The sequence below is a fragment of the Paramisgurnus dabryanus genome, chromosome 3 (genome assembly GCF_030506205.2).
Source record: "Paramisgurnus dabryanus chromosome 3, PD_genome_1.1, whole genome shotgun sequence".
NCBI classification, from domain to species: Eukaryota; Metazoa; Chordata; class Actinopteri; order Cypriniformes; family Cobitidae; genus Paramisgurnus; species Paramisgurnus dabryanus.
The window spans coordinates 27,344,940-27,362,490 of NC_133339.1; the positions used below are offsets into that span (position 1 = coordinate 27,344,940).

Genomic DNA, 17,551 nt, shown 5'->3' on the forward strand with positions numbered 1-17,551 from the left:
AATATGTATTGAGTTCTGATTGTGTAGTCTGTTTAGTGTGTTGTGATTCGACAGCAGCTTTTCTTAGCAGCGAGGACTTCTTGAGCCGTTTGAGCTTAGCTGGCGACTGACGTATTCCTGTGGGCGGAGTTTAGTCAAACACTCTTACTTTGACGTCATTCAACCGGGAGTAGAGAGCTGTAGTTCGTTCGCTTTAGGCTTTGAAAGTTGAATTCTTTAAAAGGAAATATATCGCCGATACAATAAAATTATTTATGTTTATAGATATCACACAAACCATATATACATATAAACACACACCAGATATGATATGATATAATGTGATATTATTGTGGATAAAGTGTTAAAAATGTAATAAATTGATGCATAATTTTCAAGTTGATTTGTTTATAAGCAAGTCTTTAGAATATAACATATTTAAGTTTGAATGATTATTGGACTTGGGTTTGATATTATTATCTTACTAGCAGATTTATGTACACACAGCATAGTCATTCAGTAAATAAGCAGACAGATATGAGTCAAACAAGCAAATTTATTTTAAGAATTGTGTCAGTGTGTCTCTCCATCAGACTTTATGCTAGGGTTATGTCACAAGAGCTTTAAGGTTTTAGATGTAACCGTGGTGTTAGTATGAAGTTTTAAAAACCATATTCAATATTTTTATGAATTCTGTCCTAAGGCTGGAAAGACTTTCTATGACATCAACTTTCAAAGTAAGATGACCACATTATTATCTATGAATTTATGAAATGCTTTCTGTAATTTTGACAATAAAAGGCAGTATTTATTACTATAACCTTTTTGTTTGTACTAAACATCTGTACAAAATTTCATATTGAGCTAGTAGACCTTTGGTAGCCCACGATTTAATCATAAATTTGGGTGTATATATATGTATATATACATTTTACAGTAATTGGTCTAATTTTTATGACTACAAAATTATGAATTATTATAGTACATTTACAATAATTCCTTTAGCAGACGCTTTTATCCAAACTGTCTTAAAAATGAGAGTATTAGTTTGAGAGAATGAGAAAAACTATATGTTCTTGATGTTGTACGTGTTGTGGTCACTTAACAACCAATATTTGCATAAAAAGCTTTGTCTATATCCATAACCCTTAAATGTTGCATTCTTTTGTGACCAGTATTTGCTTAAAATGGAAAAGCATGTGCTTTCCCAGGCCACAATATCACATAGTAATCAGGCATAACAAAAAGAATCAAATGAAACCATGCATTTTCATAAATTGAATGTCAATGAGTTGGTTTTATGCAAAAGAAAATAGATTAAATAAATTTCAAATGTCAGCATGCCAGAACCGCAAATATTATAAAGATGATTTGTTTCTGTATAATCATAATTCCATATGATACAAACACATTTACTTACACATAAATTACATTTTAAACTCCATGACCCCTCATTTGGTGTCATGTAAATTCATACACAATTTGCATTAGCAATGTGCAGGACAAAAAGCAATATGGTCTATCCTAATGTATGTAGACTTATCACTGCCATGTCTAACTCGGTGTGAGCGTGGGTCATAAACCATAGTAATACATCAACATTATGGTGCAGCATAACCACTGATTCTAGCGGTATCTGTTTCTCTGGCCTTTAGGATTAGCATTATTAATATTTGCATTACAATGTGTAGTGTTGGAATATTGGCATGACTGTTCCTCCACATCCACCTGGATTGTAACATATGGACCCTTTTACTGTTAGTACACAATGATGACGTGGCAGCGTATGCGCGCATTTAGGCAACGGAAGCATGGTAAGAATCAACAGTGAAGCAACACAGACAGAGAAAGTTATTTTAAAAAGTTGACTTTATCAACATTTTCAACACAGCTGATCCGTGTACTATAGTGGAGTGGATAGAAACCCAAGCGACAATTGTAAGAAAATAGGTAAAAACAATGAGAAAACAACACATAAAATGAAACGAAAAAGAAAGTTGTGCAACGGACACGAACAACTATTTATTGAAATTTGTGCTGAATTTCATGCCATGGACACGAATAAATTAATCAAATGTTTCGTGATTGTAACACGACTTTCTAAGATCCGTCTGTTTTAAACTGTCTCCATTTATAGACAATTTGTCTAACTGTCGACTGATGGATGTCTAAACATTTTGAGATTGTTTTGTATCCCTTTTCAGCCTTATGGAGTGCAACAACTCTTGATCAGATATCTTTAGAGAGGTATGGGTAATAATAGCTGATGCTTCTTACGTTACGTTATTTTTCAGTGCTTTATACACCAAATGTGTTTAATGGACTACAATATGAGACACAGAAGTCTCTCTCAAGTTTATACATCTAGGGGTGGTTTCCCGAACAGGGATTAGACTAGTCCTAGATTAAAATAAATGTTAGAGCTGTCCAAACTGAAAACAACTTGCAGTGACATATCTTAAAATACATCAGTGCCCTTTGTTTTGCCTCAAAATGCACGCCAGTAATGTTTTCAGTAAGGCATGTTTGTTTAAACTAGTTATATTTCCTAATTAAACTAAGGCCTAGTCCTGGTTTAAACTAATCCCTGTCCGCGAAACCACCCCTAAGAGTTCTGATCTTTAAAGGGCATAGGGATGATCACGTTTGATTTTGGCCAGACACATTCACCGCATGTGCGTCTGTGCGTACAGTAAAATGCTCGCTTTAGCGCCTTTTTGCGGTTAAATTGTTTAAAATCACTTAAGTGTAAACATTTGTCCTTGAAATGCGTGTAAATGATAAACTTTCCCTATTTAAATTTGCATATTAATCTGCGAATCGCATGCGAGCCGAGCCGTGGGTCGTGATCTGTACGGATCACGGATCAACTCTGATCCGTTACACCACTAATTAGTATTAAAAAACATCTTGAGATACTTGGTAGCCTACAATATTTACCTCTTATGATTGAGCATTAGAGACTTGGGCTTGAGTAATTCACCGAGTCATATTGCACAGAAATCTTGTCAAAAAATGAAAGGGAAAAAATAACGGTTTTAACCGGTTACCATTATTTTAAATATTTTACATTTCTGTTCCAGAACATATATTTTTTTAAAGTTTCTGGTTTCGTTTCGGTTCCTTGCAAAACATCAAAAGTTTCTAGTTTTCGTTTTCGTTCCGTGAACCGGTTCAAAGCCTTGGTTCACTTACATTTTCTTTCAGCACTGGGAATGTTTAATGGTTGTTTTCAAAAAAAGACACAAGAAACTAGAATTATTTGTGTGTTGTCAGCTTATACACATTGTGTTTGTCTATTGTTGTGACCTAGATGAGGATCAGATCACATTTTATGACAAATTACTGTAGAAAATCAGTTAATTGGGTTCACTGGGTTTTCAGTGAATTGGTAACATATAGATATTATGGTCCACCAGCATTAAAGGAACAGTAGGATTGTGGCCAAAACTGGTATTGCAATTACAAAACATGTGGCTAAAACTGGTACTGCAATCACACAGCTGGTGGCCAATATAAAAAATAACCACATTAACATCAGTTGAGGGCTGCAACTCCACTTTTTCAATGATAATATCCTGGTTATACCACTGTTGTCAGTGATATAAGTATTTGAAATGAAAATGATTTCTTAATGTCTAGTGACATTTCAGGGCCATTTAATGATTAATTTATATAAATTTCTTACATACTGTTCCTTTAACCAACATTCATGGCAGTCTCAGTGTGGTTGTGTCTTTAAGTCAAATTATGGTGAATAAATGAAGCAGGTGTATTATGTGAAGCAGAAGGTTGTAAATTATCTGGTTTTGCAAATGGGCGATTGATCTCAATAATGCAAATCTACAACATTTCCAAGGTAACAGACAAAATATGGACAAATGTCCTGCTATAAAAATCTGTCTCTTCAACTCCACCTTCATGGAGCACCACACTTGGCATCAGAGGATGAAAAAATGGAGATGTGGACAACAAACAACTCTTCCATCGACACACTTTTGGGCGTAGATAGGAATTTGTCAAACCTTTCATCTCATAACCAGCTTTGCACAGGATCTTACCATCCAGCCCTTGCTGTTCTTGATATCCTTATGGTTGTTGTTAATCTTCCAATAAGCGTCTGGGTGATTGCAGAGCTACTACTGAGACAATGCCAGGCACCTTCAAATTCATCTCCCTTCTCCATGAGCGAAATCTTTTTTCTCCATCTATGCTGCCTAGAAATGTTCTATTACACCAGAAATCTGCTCACAATTGTTCGGAACTTTGGAGAAGTAACAGGAATCAGAGAGGAATACATCATGGCCTTCCATAGCACCAGTCTGATCGGAGCAGCCTTCATTTTTGCTGGCATGGTGGTAGATATGTACATGGCTGTGGTTTATCCAATAGCGTATGTGGGCTACAAGATTTCCACAAAGAAAATAATAGCACACATATACTGCACATTGATTTGGCTGTATTCCATTGCCTTGGGAATAGTAGAAGTCATTTTTAATATTAGTATGTATGATCCATTACCCCTGGCGTCTTTTTACGTCACAGTACCGATTATTATCATTTGCTGCATTCTTATGGTGAAAACCTTACGCACCTCTGGGCCTGGAAAAAGCAGCCAAACTTCAAAGAGGGATAAAACCAAACAGCGTGCTATCCGGTTCATTTTGTACAGCCTGGTTGCATTAACATTTTACATCGTTCCTCTCAGCTGTTTATCAGTTTATACTGCAATAAATAAGATTGAATGGGAAAATTTGCCATGTCAGGCTTTACCTTTTTTGTTATATGGCCAGATTGCTGAATTCTTGGCAACCCCGCTCTTTTTTTATAACACAGGAAGACTTAAAGTAATTGCTACATGTTGTTCATCTGTATTTCAGAATCATATCTGTTAATCTGTTGTATTATATTAACTGTTTAAAGGATGTGGATTGCACTTTATTTCAATTTTGTTTTAGTAATCTGCTGTTATATTTGTTTATAATGACAAAATTGAAGCTGTAAATAAAATATCTTTAACCCTGTTCAATTCAATTGTACAAATGTAACACTTAATACATGAGAATTTAAATGCATAGTATTAGTATTCTTATCTCTTTAAAAGCAGATACAGATGTGTGACCAGATTATAAACTCACTGTTGTGCCCGTTAAATTACATTGCTACGTGCTTCCCATTTCAGGACATTGCAACATAACATTGTTTAAAGAAACATTCATTTACCCAAGTATATGAATGTACCTAAAATAAATATGCAACTGCATTTTGTATAAAAATACAGGCAAACTAAAGCAATCAATAAAGGTTTTCAGTTTTATTAAGTTGTGCACCGTATTATGAACAGAAAATCTTACAGAAAAAGGGTTACAGTCAATGTTCACTTTTTAATATGACATAAGCTCATGGTTACGGTCTGATCGACCTTTAATTTATAGATAAATTAAAAATTCACTATTAAATACATATAAAGGAGGATTTTGTGCTGCTTAAACAGTGATAATTTACCGTTGGCTTTTGCTCAATAAAAAAGGAGAAAAATAGACACTACATAACAATGTGGCTATTATTAATCTATAAAACAGCTGCAATCATGAAATGTCAAAAAGAAGGAAGCACTGCATTACAAAAAGGTTTCTGATCCAGCTATACTCTCAAAAAATGCTGCTTTTAACTCATGACTGGGTCAAAAAGGGACAAACCCTATATCAGACACAACCATAGGTTGAAACAACCCAGCATAGGTTAATTAATAACCTTATAACTCAACGGTTGGGTGTGCCCCTTTATGGCACAACTAGAGGTTTAAAATATTCCAGCATTTTTTTAGAATTCAGTTCCTTTTAAAAACACTTCCTGATTTTACTTTTAAAAGAAGCACAGCTGAAAATCTTGACAAGAAATTCAAAGGAAATTCTTAAAGAATCAGATGCGCGAAGGTCCTGAAGGATCCTTACTGAACTTTAGGAGACAACTGATTGGAAAAGGTTGGGTTGATGAAGATCAAATGTTAAATTTTGGCAAAGCCTGCGAGAAAAGCAACATGCTTGGCACTGATCCTAATGAAATAAAATCTGCCATGCAATTATTTACCAACACCCATGCTTTAAATTACTGCTACAGTAAAACATTTTCAAACAGATCGCCAATCCAGTTGTCTTTTAAAGATCAGATTTACTCCTTAACAACCAACTGCCTTCTCCTGATTGAACAGAGAATGCATTTATTTTCTACTAGTAAAGTAGCAGCCAATAGGATGGCATGCACATTCATATAAGACTTTGTATGTAGAGTGTACACTGGCAGGTGCAAGCATGAACTACGGAAGTAGTAGTAGTACAATATGTCTCTAATGACAATGAGTGTTTGTGAGCGTCTCTCTTTTCACATGGCTTTTACTTTGATCTGCTTCATTTTCATCTGCTTCTTCTCAAGCTTCTTCTGCTCACGACGCTGAGCGGCTTCCTACATCATGAAGGGAGCAAAAAACACAACAAGCATTAAACACAACAAAATTAAACAGGCAATGCCACAAAACACCTCTAAGCACACACACACACCTCTAGGCGGCGCTGTCTCTCTGGATCCTCCTCATTCATGATCCTCTCTTTTTCCGCTCTCTTCTTCTCTTCCCGGCGAGTTTGAGCGGCCTCCTGGCGTTGAGCGTGAGTCTGCTTCAGGAAGTTCTCCTCCACACGAGCACGGTTCCTGTCAGCTTTCTGCTTGCCCTAAACACACAAGTACAGGTAAACATTAGGGATGTGCAAAACAAGATCTTTTCTGGTTCATGTGACACTTAACGGATGCATTTGTGGCTGTTTCTCCTTATGTAATATTGTGCACTCACCTCTCTATTGAGACGAAGCTTCTTGACTTTGTCAATGCTGTAGATCACCATGTTCATCAAAGGAAGCAGACCGTCCATATCTTTGGGAGATGTGTTACCCATCCCAGGCACTACACAGGACGGACAGAAATCATATCAGTAAAGTGATTAATATACTGATTCCTGATTGCCATCTGTAGAATATGAATCTGTCTTACCATTAAATGTAAACAGCAGTGTTTTCTTGGTCTCAGGCAGCTTTAAGGGCTGACCCTCCCTAAAGAAATCATTAATAATCAATTAGCATAATGACTTCATGAACCTGACACTAAAATGCATAAAAAATTCTTACTCTTGCATAACTTTTGGACCAGAGAATTGGTCCGAAAAATGGATGGACTCGATCTTGTCAGCGTGATTAGTGAGGTAATGCACCATCTGAAAAAAACAAAGCAAAATGAAATCACTGAACCATGCCACTGAAATGGAGGAAAAATATACAAAATATAAATAATGTAGAGCAAATTCGTTTGGCAGTAAAATCACAGCTAGTTAAAACTAAAGCAATTCAGCTCTCACCTTGCTGTCCATCACTCCATCCGTGACCTCTCCCATCTCTGCTAAGATGGACAGAGAGTCAGGGATGCCATATTTTGCCCCCGACTTGGGCTTATCCCCACAGAACTCACTCTGTGAAAAGAAAGAGAAAGTTTAGTACACATACACACCCATAAACACATATACAGCTACATAAGAAGAGAAACTAATGACTCACAAGGTCCTGCATCTCTTTCTGCATCCGTGCCATGGCCTTCCGACTCCCAACCGCAAAAACAAAAGTATCCATGTCGTCATCATTTAGAGTCACTTTAATTTGCTGTGGAGAATGAGGTGAAGAGAATGAAATGCACAAAGCGGTATTTAATTCAAAGAAACAATATCTACTATTTAGATTGAATTATGTAAAATTATGTTTAAACAGTGTATGCAAATTCTCAGGGGGCTGAACCCGTGCCTCTGGTGTTACAGTAACACTGACCCCCGGTTTCACAGACAAGGCTTTAAGGGCGATTTATAGTCGTGCGTAGGTCCTACGGCGTAGCAGCTACGGCGTAGGTTCCGCGTAGGTTTTCATTTATACTTGTGCGTCGCCGTCCGCGTCGACGTGCAAACACACGCGAAACCGCTGGTTGGCAGTAATCACGCGTGTAACCACAGTAGCAGCAGAAGTCGTCAGAGAAGAAGAAGCTAAGCAAGTTAACCCACAAACGAAGAAGAAATAGCAACTTGTTGTGTATAATTTGAGAAGACCAGCAATGATGGAAGTAAATAAACAGCGACTTATGTTGCAGTTTGAGTTAAATCACTCCTCAACTTGGCTCATCTTTGTTTTCACCGTCTCAACCGGAAATACCTATGACGCAGTTTTTTTACCTGACGGGAGGGGTTCTGGTGGACCAATCACAGAGCTTGCGGTCCGCGTAGAGCCGACGCGCTGTTAGGAATTTTGTGAGGTGCACGTCAGGCTACGCAGAGCTACGCACAGGCTACGGATAGCCGTAGCTACGGCGTAGCACCTACGCACGACTATAAATCGCCCTTAAGGCTAGTCCTAGACTAAAATGTGTTGGAGCCGTCTCAACTAAAAATAACTTTTACTGACAGAACTGAAAATAAGCCAGTGCAATTGATTTGTGTCAAGACACACACCAGTAATGTCTTTTTCTAAGGCATGTTTAAATCTTCATTTAACCAAGGCCTAGTCTTGGCTTTAGCGAAGTCTTGTCTGTGAAACCAGGCCTGAGTGTATGTGAGGGCTCATGTATACTTACCACTTGATCACAGACAGGTCTCATCATTCTTGCCAGCACATTCAGCAGGTCCTGTCTTTTCAGAAACTGCAGAACAAAAAAAACATGGTGGTGAATACACAAATATTTACCAAACATTTTCTCTCTAACATTCGCACACGCACATTACCTTAAGCTGGATCAGCATCCCTTCACAGCAGACACGTCCTGAGCACCACAAGTTATAGATGTGCTCGTTCTCCTGATTCAACTTCCCTGTACTGGTGGCCTCCTTACTGGTGCCATCATCCCCTGAAAATACAGACATTAATGGACACAGAATAAAATTAAAAAGGATACAAACTAGATCACATGAGGAGGTCTACTTACCCACAAGGGCAAAGTTGCTCTCTAGAAGTTCTCTGTGGGAATTAAACCAAGCCTGGGCGAGTCTGCTGTTCTTGTTTTTTCCAATTATGTAGTTCATAATGTAGGCAAGGAGACCCGTGACCATCAAGATCTCCATGTAGTAACTCTCCCAGCTATTTTGAAGGTGTGCTGGGACCTGTAGCAGACACAAAGTCAGTTCAGTATCAGGAATCACGTCCCAAACACATTATACACACATATGATTGCAAATTGGTTTTCACCTCTCTGTATATTAGTGTGTCTTTAAAAGATGGGTTGGTCTTTTCGTAGCCCTCAAACTCCTCGTTGTCATACTTGCTGTACATGTCTTGATCCTGTAAAAAATAACCAGGGTAGATAAGAATAAAACACAAAAAAGCCCTTTGTAATTAAAATGAAACTATCATCACTATAGCTATTAAAGTTAAAACTTTTTTTATTAACAATGGCATGCACAATATCTCCAAGCTGTAACATGTAATCCCAGCATGATCCAAAATAATATCATGCATGCTTCATTGCACAATCTTCAATGTTTTTTCCAAGTACGGTGATATGAAGCTAACATTATACCTGCCCATCAGCATCCTCAAACTCGTCCTGTCCGTCCTCATTCTCCACTGTAGCTTCATCTTCATCATCCTCCACAGGTGTGGATGAAGGGACCACTCGCTGAGGCGGTTCTTTCTCCGTATCAACTCCCGGGTCCTCGTTGACATCCTCAAACTCGGCAAAGTCGTTGTCATCAAACTCTGCGATGTCCTCGCCGTCATCAAAGTCATCGTTGTAGCGCCCCCTTGTGTCTGGCAGGGCCAGGAGCACCAGCAGGGCCGGGAGAAGGAAGAGCAGGTGCCTCATGGCTCAGCCTGAATCGAACAGAAATGACAACCAAACTGAACCCTTGTGTTTAAATTACATAATAACATTCTCAGCTTTGTTTATAGCAGTACATATTGGTAAACAAGCAAGAATGTTGGTGTAAACAAACAACTTAAATATGAGAATAGCCTGATGAATGATTAAGTGGATGATAATACAACTTAACACATTAAAGGATGAATGTACATAAACACTTCAGCCAACAAGCAGCGGTCAATGGGGCTTTCAGTATTTAATGCTTAAGGGCAGAAGTAGCACATACAAACAAAACGTGGCTTTCTGGTTTCTCATTTATAACCAGTAAGAAAAGCTACTATTTATATTGCAAACTAATTAAGTCTACAAGCAAGTTTCCTTCACATATTTCTGTAATAAAACGTACTAGTCCTAGTCGCAATTGTAATGCTTGTGTTATGACTTAAACGCAAAGTGTTCTTGTGAGACATAAGAAATAAACAAAGACTAAGAGTGTTGTGGTAGCGGGAAGACCGTCCATCTTTATATAGGCTTATAGCTAAAGCCTAAGCCTGAGATGTGGACTGAAATGAGTGCATTTAATTGGCTGAACCTTAAGTCATTATTAATCACATAACCCAGTCTGATTGGTTATACATTAAGCTGCTTTGCTCTTTTCCTATGGATGACAATAGGCATTCTCAAACTTTTTTTTACCAAGCATTGTCAAACAGCTGCAAGTATAAATTATATAACTTATATGCAAACAACAGGTGCCCACAAAAATAGTAAACACCAAGTAGTATTTTAAAAGCAATGTCTACTTCACCAAAATAAAATCAATTCCACACAGAAACATAATTTATTTATAGAATACTTTAAACATGTAAACAATAGGATTTTAGGCATATAACAGTTTTTCTATTGAGTGTAAATGCTGACAGAACAGAATAAGTTGAGAGAGCAGATGTCTCACAGCCATTGCTTTTCCTAGACAACCAGTTTCATGCACCTTGTAATGTCAGTTAACAGTGCTATGACAGGCTGTCAAGTCATTCTCCATCTGTCACAGCCTGGTAATGGAGAGAGTTCTCGAAATAGTAAGCTGCACATTTAGAGGGGTGATGATTGCGTTTTATGAATTGTTATTAAATTTTAACCGACTTTAACCTCTAAACTTGGCAAAGGTTAGGAAATGTTTGGCAGAGCGGTTGTTACCCGTGCCAGCGCCGATCTTTCTCCAGACTGAACACTTCTTATATCATCCACCAAAAAACAACTGGTTAAAAACCAATAACTTACATATTTTTCACATGTAACATGTTAAGGAAAAACATATTCGACATTTGAAGGAAAATAAGCTATCCAGCTAACCACCCATCCCCCATATGACACATTCATGCTGATGATAGCGTATTAGCTCGTTAGCAACGGTCGCTACACAAATTACCTTAAAATTACAAACACAACTTTTATGCTGCACTCTGCCAGCGTTGATCGTTTCATCACACATGTTTAAAGCAAAAAAATCAAGAAATACACATACATTAGAAACACGTACCTTTAAATATTCCAGATATTCTTCAGTGGCTAACAGTGTAACAGAAGCAGCAACAGCTCTCACGGGAGAGCCGAGGGTCATCTGATCGAGTTCTCCCACAATGCTTTGCGCAGCCTGACAGCAAGGATAAGTAAAGAACGGAGGTTTAGTGCGCTATTGATTAACTGTATAATAATAAACGCTATTAAATTTAAGTACAATTGCATTTAAGTAATATATGATAGAAATGGATTAAATCTGAACTATACAATAATCATTTAGTTAGACAATTATTGTTATTTAGTTAGCTTATCATAAATTAAAGGGAAAAAATTATATTATAATATTTGTAATGTATATTTAATATATTAAATTATAAATTGGTGCTTTAATGGTTTAAAATATGTAATAAAGTCTGATTTGAATTAAACACTTTACATTGCATTGATTTGAACATTTTAGTTGCATTATTTATCCATCAGAATTTTATAAATCATTCTGTATTTTAGGTATTTTGGCATTTTGATGATTGCTTTTACTTCTGTTTTTCTTTTGACCTTTAATTTTTTTAATCTTTAATGTACCTTATGTGAGTTGCTATTTTTTAGGAACTGCGAAATGTTTACGAATAAATTCAATGCGATGAAAAGCTAACGAAGTTACTGTAAAATAGCTAAATTTACGCATTTAAAACATTTCTTAGAATCTATAAATAACCCCAACAGTCCGGTCCATCCCCATTTTCTAGATCAGACTTTTATTTTGAAATGCACACATCTTCAGCACAAATGTGCAGATGAGCGGTCGGGCCTATTTGGGGCTTTCTAAAGTTAGATTTTAAACCGTCGAGAGAAAGCAAATCATGGGCCTTTAGTTACAAATAATATCGCATGATCAATCGTGATCGGGGGGTTTTTAGTGTTGGTTTTGTGTTGTATCAGACGGTAGCCCGTCGGATTCGCGGTTGTTGCGGAGGGAGATTGTTATGACATTCTCTTTGTCTCGCGCTGCACGAACCCAAGAGCATATCCCTTGCTGAAATATCCTCCTATCAACGACCTGTGCAAACAAAGTATTTTAACGACCAATTTTTCTTTTGTTTCTACCGATCTGATCAAGACACTGGAAAATGTCGTTGCACGGGAAACGAAAAGAGATCTACAAATACGAGGCGCCATGGACCGTCTATGCCATGAACTGGAGCGTCAGACCCGACAAGCGCTTTCGGCTGGCACTCGGTAGCTTCGTCGAGGAATATAACAACAAGGTAAACAATTACAAGAAGCAATCCCGGATATTCATGAATTATGCCTTTCATTTGTTCTTTAGTCCAACTGCTGCTGTTTCCTATCATAACAACAGCCCCTGCTTGACAATTTATAGTAACATGTCAGATGCATAAGGACGTGATGTAATTACAGAATGCGGCATGTGTGTTCGTTTATAATAGTAACGTTTCACTCAAAATGGCCACAAAATCCACACAATTATTATAGAGAAATAAAATACACTATTACATATATATAATATACATATATTTACACTATTACTCTAATATTTGACAGTCAGCAGGAATGAACCTGACATAAACGATATCTATATTGTTTCACAGCGCTAATTACTGTGACATAGTTTACAAAAATTAATCAAGGTCTACTTTGACCACTTTAAATAAATACACATTTTATTTTAATCCATAAAATGTGTCCCCCAAGACTGACAACTGTCAGAATCTGTAATGAGTTTCTCTTTGATTTCTCAAAGGTTTTTCTTTTATTTATATCATTAATTCTTTGTGAAATTGAAGTGGATGTGGACTACATCATGTTTGTTGTGTGATGTTCAGGTCCAGCTGGTGGGTCTTGAGGAGGAGAGCTCAGAGTTTGTATGCAGGAATACTTTTGATCACCCGTACCCCACTACCAAGATCATGTGGATTCCTGACACCAAGGGAGTTTACCCAGACCTTTTGGCCACCAGTGGAGACTACCTGCGCATATGGAGGGTACGCAGAAGACAAAACCATGCATTTACAGCTGCTGTATCACATCAGATTGTAATGCGTTAATTGGTGGGCAATTTAAAGATCTACAACTTTTAATAAGAAAATGCTCAATTAGGGGAAAATCAGGTTTGATTATATGTATGGGAAATGGGATTATGAAAAGTTGGTTTCTGTATAACAGGTGGTTGGATGTCGGCCAAAAAGCAAAGTCATTTTAAGGACAAAGCATGTTATTACATTTTAATGAAGATCGTAAAGTCAAGCATTTCCTTATAATATTGCACTGCCTGGTGATTCATTAACGTTTCAAGCCAGGGTGTATTAAAAGGGCAGCAAAAATCCATTTCACATTGGCTAGCTTTAATATTATGATACAAAACTATTCAAACACACAAAAGTAAGAAAGCCCACTACACATATAGATAGATTTAGTGATTTTTATTTTATTTTGTGATCAGGTAAATGACACAGAGACCCGACTGGAATGCCTTCTGAATAATAACAAGAATTCCGATTTCTGCGCACCTCTGACCTCTTTTGACTGGAATGAAGTGGACCCCAATCTTCTGGGTAAGAGACCGCACAGTTAACCTGTGCATATGACGACAAAAATTGTCTTTCAATGCATGCATATGTCAAACTCTATCCCTATCATTTTATGTATGTAGGCACATCCAGTATTGATACCACCTGCACAATCTGGGGTTTAGAGACAGGACAGGTGCTGGGAAGGGTCAACCTTGTTTCAGGCCATGTCAAAACGCAGCTAATCGCTCATGACAAAGAGGTGAGAAGAATTTTGTCCTAATCCCTGAGATTCACATTTAGTGATTGGTGTCCATCATCTCAGTATATGCATTTGTATCGGCTTGCAGGTGTATGACATCGCGTTCAGCCGTGCGGGTGGTGGACGGGATATGTTTGCGTCTGTGGGGGCAGATGGTTCTGTGCGCATGTTTGATCTGCGGCATCTGGAGCACAGCACCATCATCTATGAGGACCCTCAGCATCACCCGCTTCTGCGCCTCTGCTGGAACAAACAGGACCCCAACTACCTGGCCACCATGGCCATGGACGGCATGGAGGTCTCTCTTTTTAATCGCTTCATATATATATATATATATATATATATATATATATATATATATATATATATATATATATATATATATATATATATATATATATATATATATATATATATATATATAGCATAGTGATTTTTATGATAATGCTGATTTATATTAAGTTTAATGAGAGTTTAGTCGTAACACATTTTTTGGTGTGCGCTGGTAAAGGGGTAAACAAGTCATTCTTTCTATGTCTTAATATTGATTTACTAATGTTGTTGCATCATTGTCAGGTTGTGATACTGGATGTGCGTGTGCCATGCACGCCAGTGGCTCGTCTCAATAACCACCGTGCCTGTGTAAACGGCATTGCGTGGGCTCCTCACTCCTCCTGCCACATATGTACAGCAGGTTAGAAACCAACCCAGCCACATGCACACTCACACCAGCTAATCCCAAACATATAAGTCGTCTTTACCTTGCGCTCTTTTCTTTAACTCCCACTGTAGCGGACGATCACCAGGCTCTGATCTGGGACATTCAGCAGATGCCCCGGGCTATCGAAGACCCCATCCTTGCCTACACAGCCGAGGGAGAGATCAACAACGTGCAGTGGGCCTCCACTCAGCCCGACTGGATCGCCATCTGCTACAACAACTGTCTGGAGATCCTGAGGGTATAAAGCACCCCTGTGTTTCCCGGTCGCCGAGTTCAGGCGCGAGTCTTGAGGTGAACGGAGTAAAGACTTGTTTTCTAAAGTTCCTGAGGTCCGGGGTTTCAAGCAGGAGCGGATATAAACGGGCCTGTGGGAATAACGCTCTGAGAAATGTGTGTGAATCTTTGGTGTGGACGAATGAGGCAGTGTCTGTCTGTATTTCTGCACAATATATCATATTGGTCTGTTTTCCTATTTGATGATGCCCCATATAAAGTCTTTATAATGGGACAGGTAATTCACTATTATTCTATGGCCATTTGTGTAGGTAAGATTAGTTATGTTTGTGTTTAACCGGTATTTAAACTATCAGGATTGTGAAGATATACAGATTTGCCAATGCAGACAACCTTTATTAGGTTGTTAACATTTCAAAACGTATGGCGTAAGGGTTCTCTAAACTCCAGATCTTCTTAAAATTGACATCAGACATATTTTTCATTTGTCATTTCAAGAAGGTGCCATTTTTATATTCCTGGTTAAAAGTTTTGGGTAAAATGCGGATAAATGCAAAACCTTCATAACTGCTCCTCAATCTCTCATACTCACTAGAGTTTAGTTGTAGTGTTGGTGTCAGTGGACACTATATTTGAAGATATATATTATTGCTCACTAACAGTGAGAAGATTCTCTGAACTTTTGTCATGTTTTTCCCCAAAAAATGTCAGTTCCCTTGCAGCATGCTTGTGCTCGAAGTGAAATGTGAACTATATACATATATAAAATATTATGTACAAGGTAGGACGAAGGTGTCACTTTTTTCAAAATAATTTTCCATTGCAAGTCATTTGGTCTGTCCATGAATTGTTCTGTTATACAAATACATTGTAGTAGTAATGTCGCTATTTTTGGTCACGACTGAAATCAGAAGTGAGTTCATCACACTCTTCAATAGAGTGTTTATAATGTAAGTAGTTCTGTGTGTCCTGCCATAATGCTTTTCTATTAATAATAAACTTCTGATGTTTCATAAAGCTTTCAGTGCTGTCTTTAAAGCATCATGCCTCAAACTTAAATTAAAGGAGAGAAACCATGAACAATGATATCTTGAACCCAGTACATTCAGTCATAAATAATATTTAATCTAAAAAAAACTGTGCTTTTAGAAACCTTTACAGTCCAATAAAGGTTTTCAAGAACTTTACGTACATTCATCTGCTTACACTGCAGAGGTAAAAGAAACTTTACACTTTAGATTTACAAAAACAGTCTTTGAGAGTCTGAGCGTCTTGACTGTCCTTTAAATAAAATGATCGCTTTTTTTAGAAGAGCACGCATCCATTGATGCATCTGTAACAGATCTACACACACACACACACAGTCTTAAAAAGTCCAGCTGATCCAATGACCACTTTAGTGTGAAATGCAACTTCATTACCCTGCTTCACTCCCATTTGGTTACTATAGTTTTTTGGTTTCAGTCGTACAGTCATTTGATGTAGCAATACATTAGATTTGGGTCAAATACCTAATGTGACACAAAAGTGTATAATTTAAAAAATATATACATTGAGAAATTTCCTGCACTTCTGTTATATCAGTACAAACAAGTGTTGAAAAAAGCCCAGACATGTTTCATTTAAATGTGTCATTGAAATGTCTCAGCCTCAGAATTTACTATCTACAAATAAAGAATGCTAAAAAACCTTTACATTTACAATTATAATGATGGTCGATCATAATGCAGTAATCTTGTCTTTACTGCGCATTGTGCTTCTTTTCATATTCGATAACAAATACTGAGATTTGTTACCAAATTCTTACTGCATCCGAGGAAAACTGCTTCTAAAGAGAAGGGATATGAAACAAAATATCTCAGAAACTGAGAGAAATGCACCATTTGGATCCATTTTCTCTATTGTCTTTAGACCTAATGTTGCTAAGACAAGTAACATGACAAGCACAGATGTATTGCAAATAGTGCAATGTTAAGCTGAAAACCATAAAAATGTGGTAAATATATATGCATTGTAGGAAGGCTGTGCTCAGGGCACAAACCAAACACAGCAGAACAAACAGAAGTCTGGTTTTGGCGTCTAGCTGCCAGGTAAGCCTGGATCAGACAAGTGCCTAAGGATTTCTGCCGAGCCCTCCTGCGTATTTGGACTCTCCAGGTTTTCGGGGAGCGAGGGGAAGTGCAGGCTTCTATACAGCAGTCTGGTGGGCTCAAGATGAGGCTCAGAGGGAGGACTCGCTCCTGTGGGCACAGTCAGATCTGTCTCAGTTTCTGGGGACAAGGTGTCGTTTGAGGCTATTGTCAGGTGGATCCCACTGGACAAAGAGTCTGGAGACTTGTTTTTGGAGCTATCCACATCAGGGCTCTGTGGAAAAGAAATTTATTTAGAAAAATGGTATACTACTTTTTTACTATTTTACTGCCAATGACA

General features: G+C 37.7%; 3 protein-coding genes across 5 annotated transcripts in view; 1 reads left to right on the forward strand and 2 right to left on the reverse strand.

Annotated features, from left to right (window-relative positions):
- Positions 1-5,274: 5,274 nt before the first annotated feature.
- On the reverse strand, positions 5,275-11,541 carry ccdc47 (coiled-coil domain containing 47). The gene is made up of 13 exons (XM_065277884.1): positions 11,396-11,541; positions 9,574-9,866; positions 9,243-9,335; positions 8,983-9,157; positions 8,783-8,904; positions 8,635-8,700; positions 7,578-7,679; positions 7,382-7,492; positions 7,155-7,240; positions 7,021-7,079; positions 6,824-6,933; positions 6,537-6,704; positions 5,275-6,441 (listed from the first exon to the last, which is right to left on the reverse strand). The coding sequence occupies exons 2-13, from the start codon at positions 9,856-9,858 to the stop codon at positions 6,361-6,363; spliced, it is 1,458 nt and encodes a 485-aa protein (XP_065133956.1). The 5' UTR covers positions 9,859-9,866; positions 11,396-11,541; the 3' UTR covers positions 5,275-6,360.
- Positions 11,542-12,130: 589 nt separating this feature from the next.
- dcaf7 (ddb1 and cul4 associated factor 7) lies at positions 12,131-16,139 on the forward strand. Of its 2 annotated transcripts, none has more exons than XM_065277872.2 (7): positions 12,131-12,641; positions 13,221-13,379; positions 13,838-13,949; positions 14,048-14,166; positions 14,255-14,464; positions 14,743-14,860; positions 14,959-16,139. In XM_065277872.2, the coding sequence occupies exons 1-7, from the start codon at positions 12,504-12,506 to the stop codon at positions 15,129-15,131; spliced, it is 1,029 nt and encodes a 342-aa protein (XP_065133944.1). In that variant the 5' UTR covers positions 12,131-12,503; the 3' UTR covers positions 15,132-16,139. The 2 variants fall into 2 exon arrangements, with proteins under 2 accessions (XP_065133944.1, XP_073670056.1); XM_073813955.1 differs by having other exon boundaries at positions 14,743-14,859; positions 14,955-16,139.
- A 96-nt stretch (positions 16,140-16,235) lies between these two features.
- Positions 16,236-17,551, reverse strand: part of kcnh6a (potassium voltage-gated channel, subfamily H (eag-related), member 6a) — a 28,006-nt gene continuing 26,690 nt past the window's right edge. Inside the window, exon 16 of one of the 2 annotated variants that reach the window (XM_065277852.2) lies at positions 16,236-17,485. In XM_065277852.2, the coding sequence (XP_065133924.1) occupies positions 17,201-17,485 (285 nt within the window). In that variant the 3' untranslated portion in view covers positions 16,236-17,200. The remainder of the gene's footprint in view (positions 17,486-17,551) is intronic. The other variant, XM_065277843.2, reaches the window with a different exon arrangement.

Bases quoted from the DNA above. Each gene is read 5' to 3' on its own strand.
- dcaf7 (XM_073813955.1), top strand. From the start codon at position 12,504: ATGTCGTTGCACGGGAAACGAAAAGAGATCTACAAATACGAGGCGCCA. The intron at 13,950-14,047 runs GTAAGAGACCGC...TTATGTATGTAG, and splicing joins AGTGGACCCCAATCTTCTGG to GCACATCCAGTATTGATACC. The intron at 14,167-14,254 runs GTGAGAAGAATT...ATCGGCTTGCAG, and splicing joins TAATCGCTCATGACAAAGAG to GTGTATGACATCGCGTTCAG.
- ccdc47 (XM_065277884.1), bottom strand. From the start codon at position 9,858: ATGAGGCACCTGCTCTTCCTTCTCCCGGCCCTGCTGGTGCTCCTGGCC. The intron at 8,905-8,982 runs GTAAGTAGACCT...CTGTATTTTCAG, and splicing joins GAGCAACTTTGCCCTTGTGG to GGGATGATGGCACCAGTAAG. The intron at 7,080-7,154 runs GTAAGAATTTTT...TGATTTCTTTAG, and splicing joins GGTCCAAAAGTTATGCAAGA to GGAGGGTCAGCCCTTAAAGC.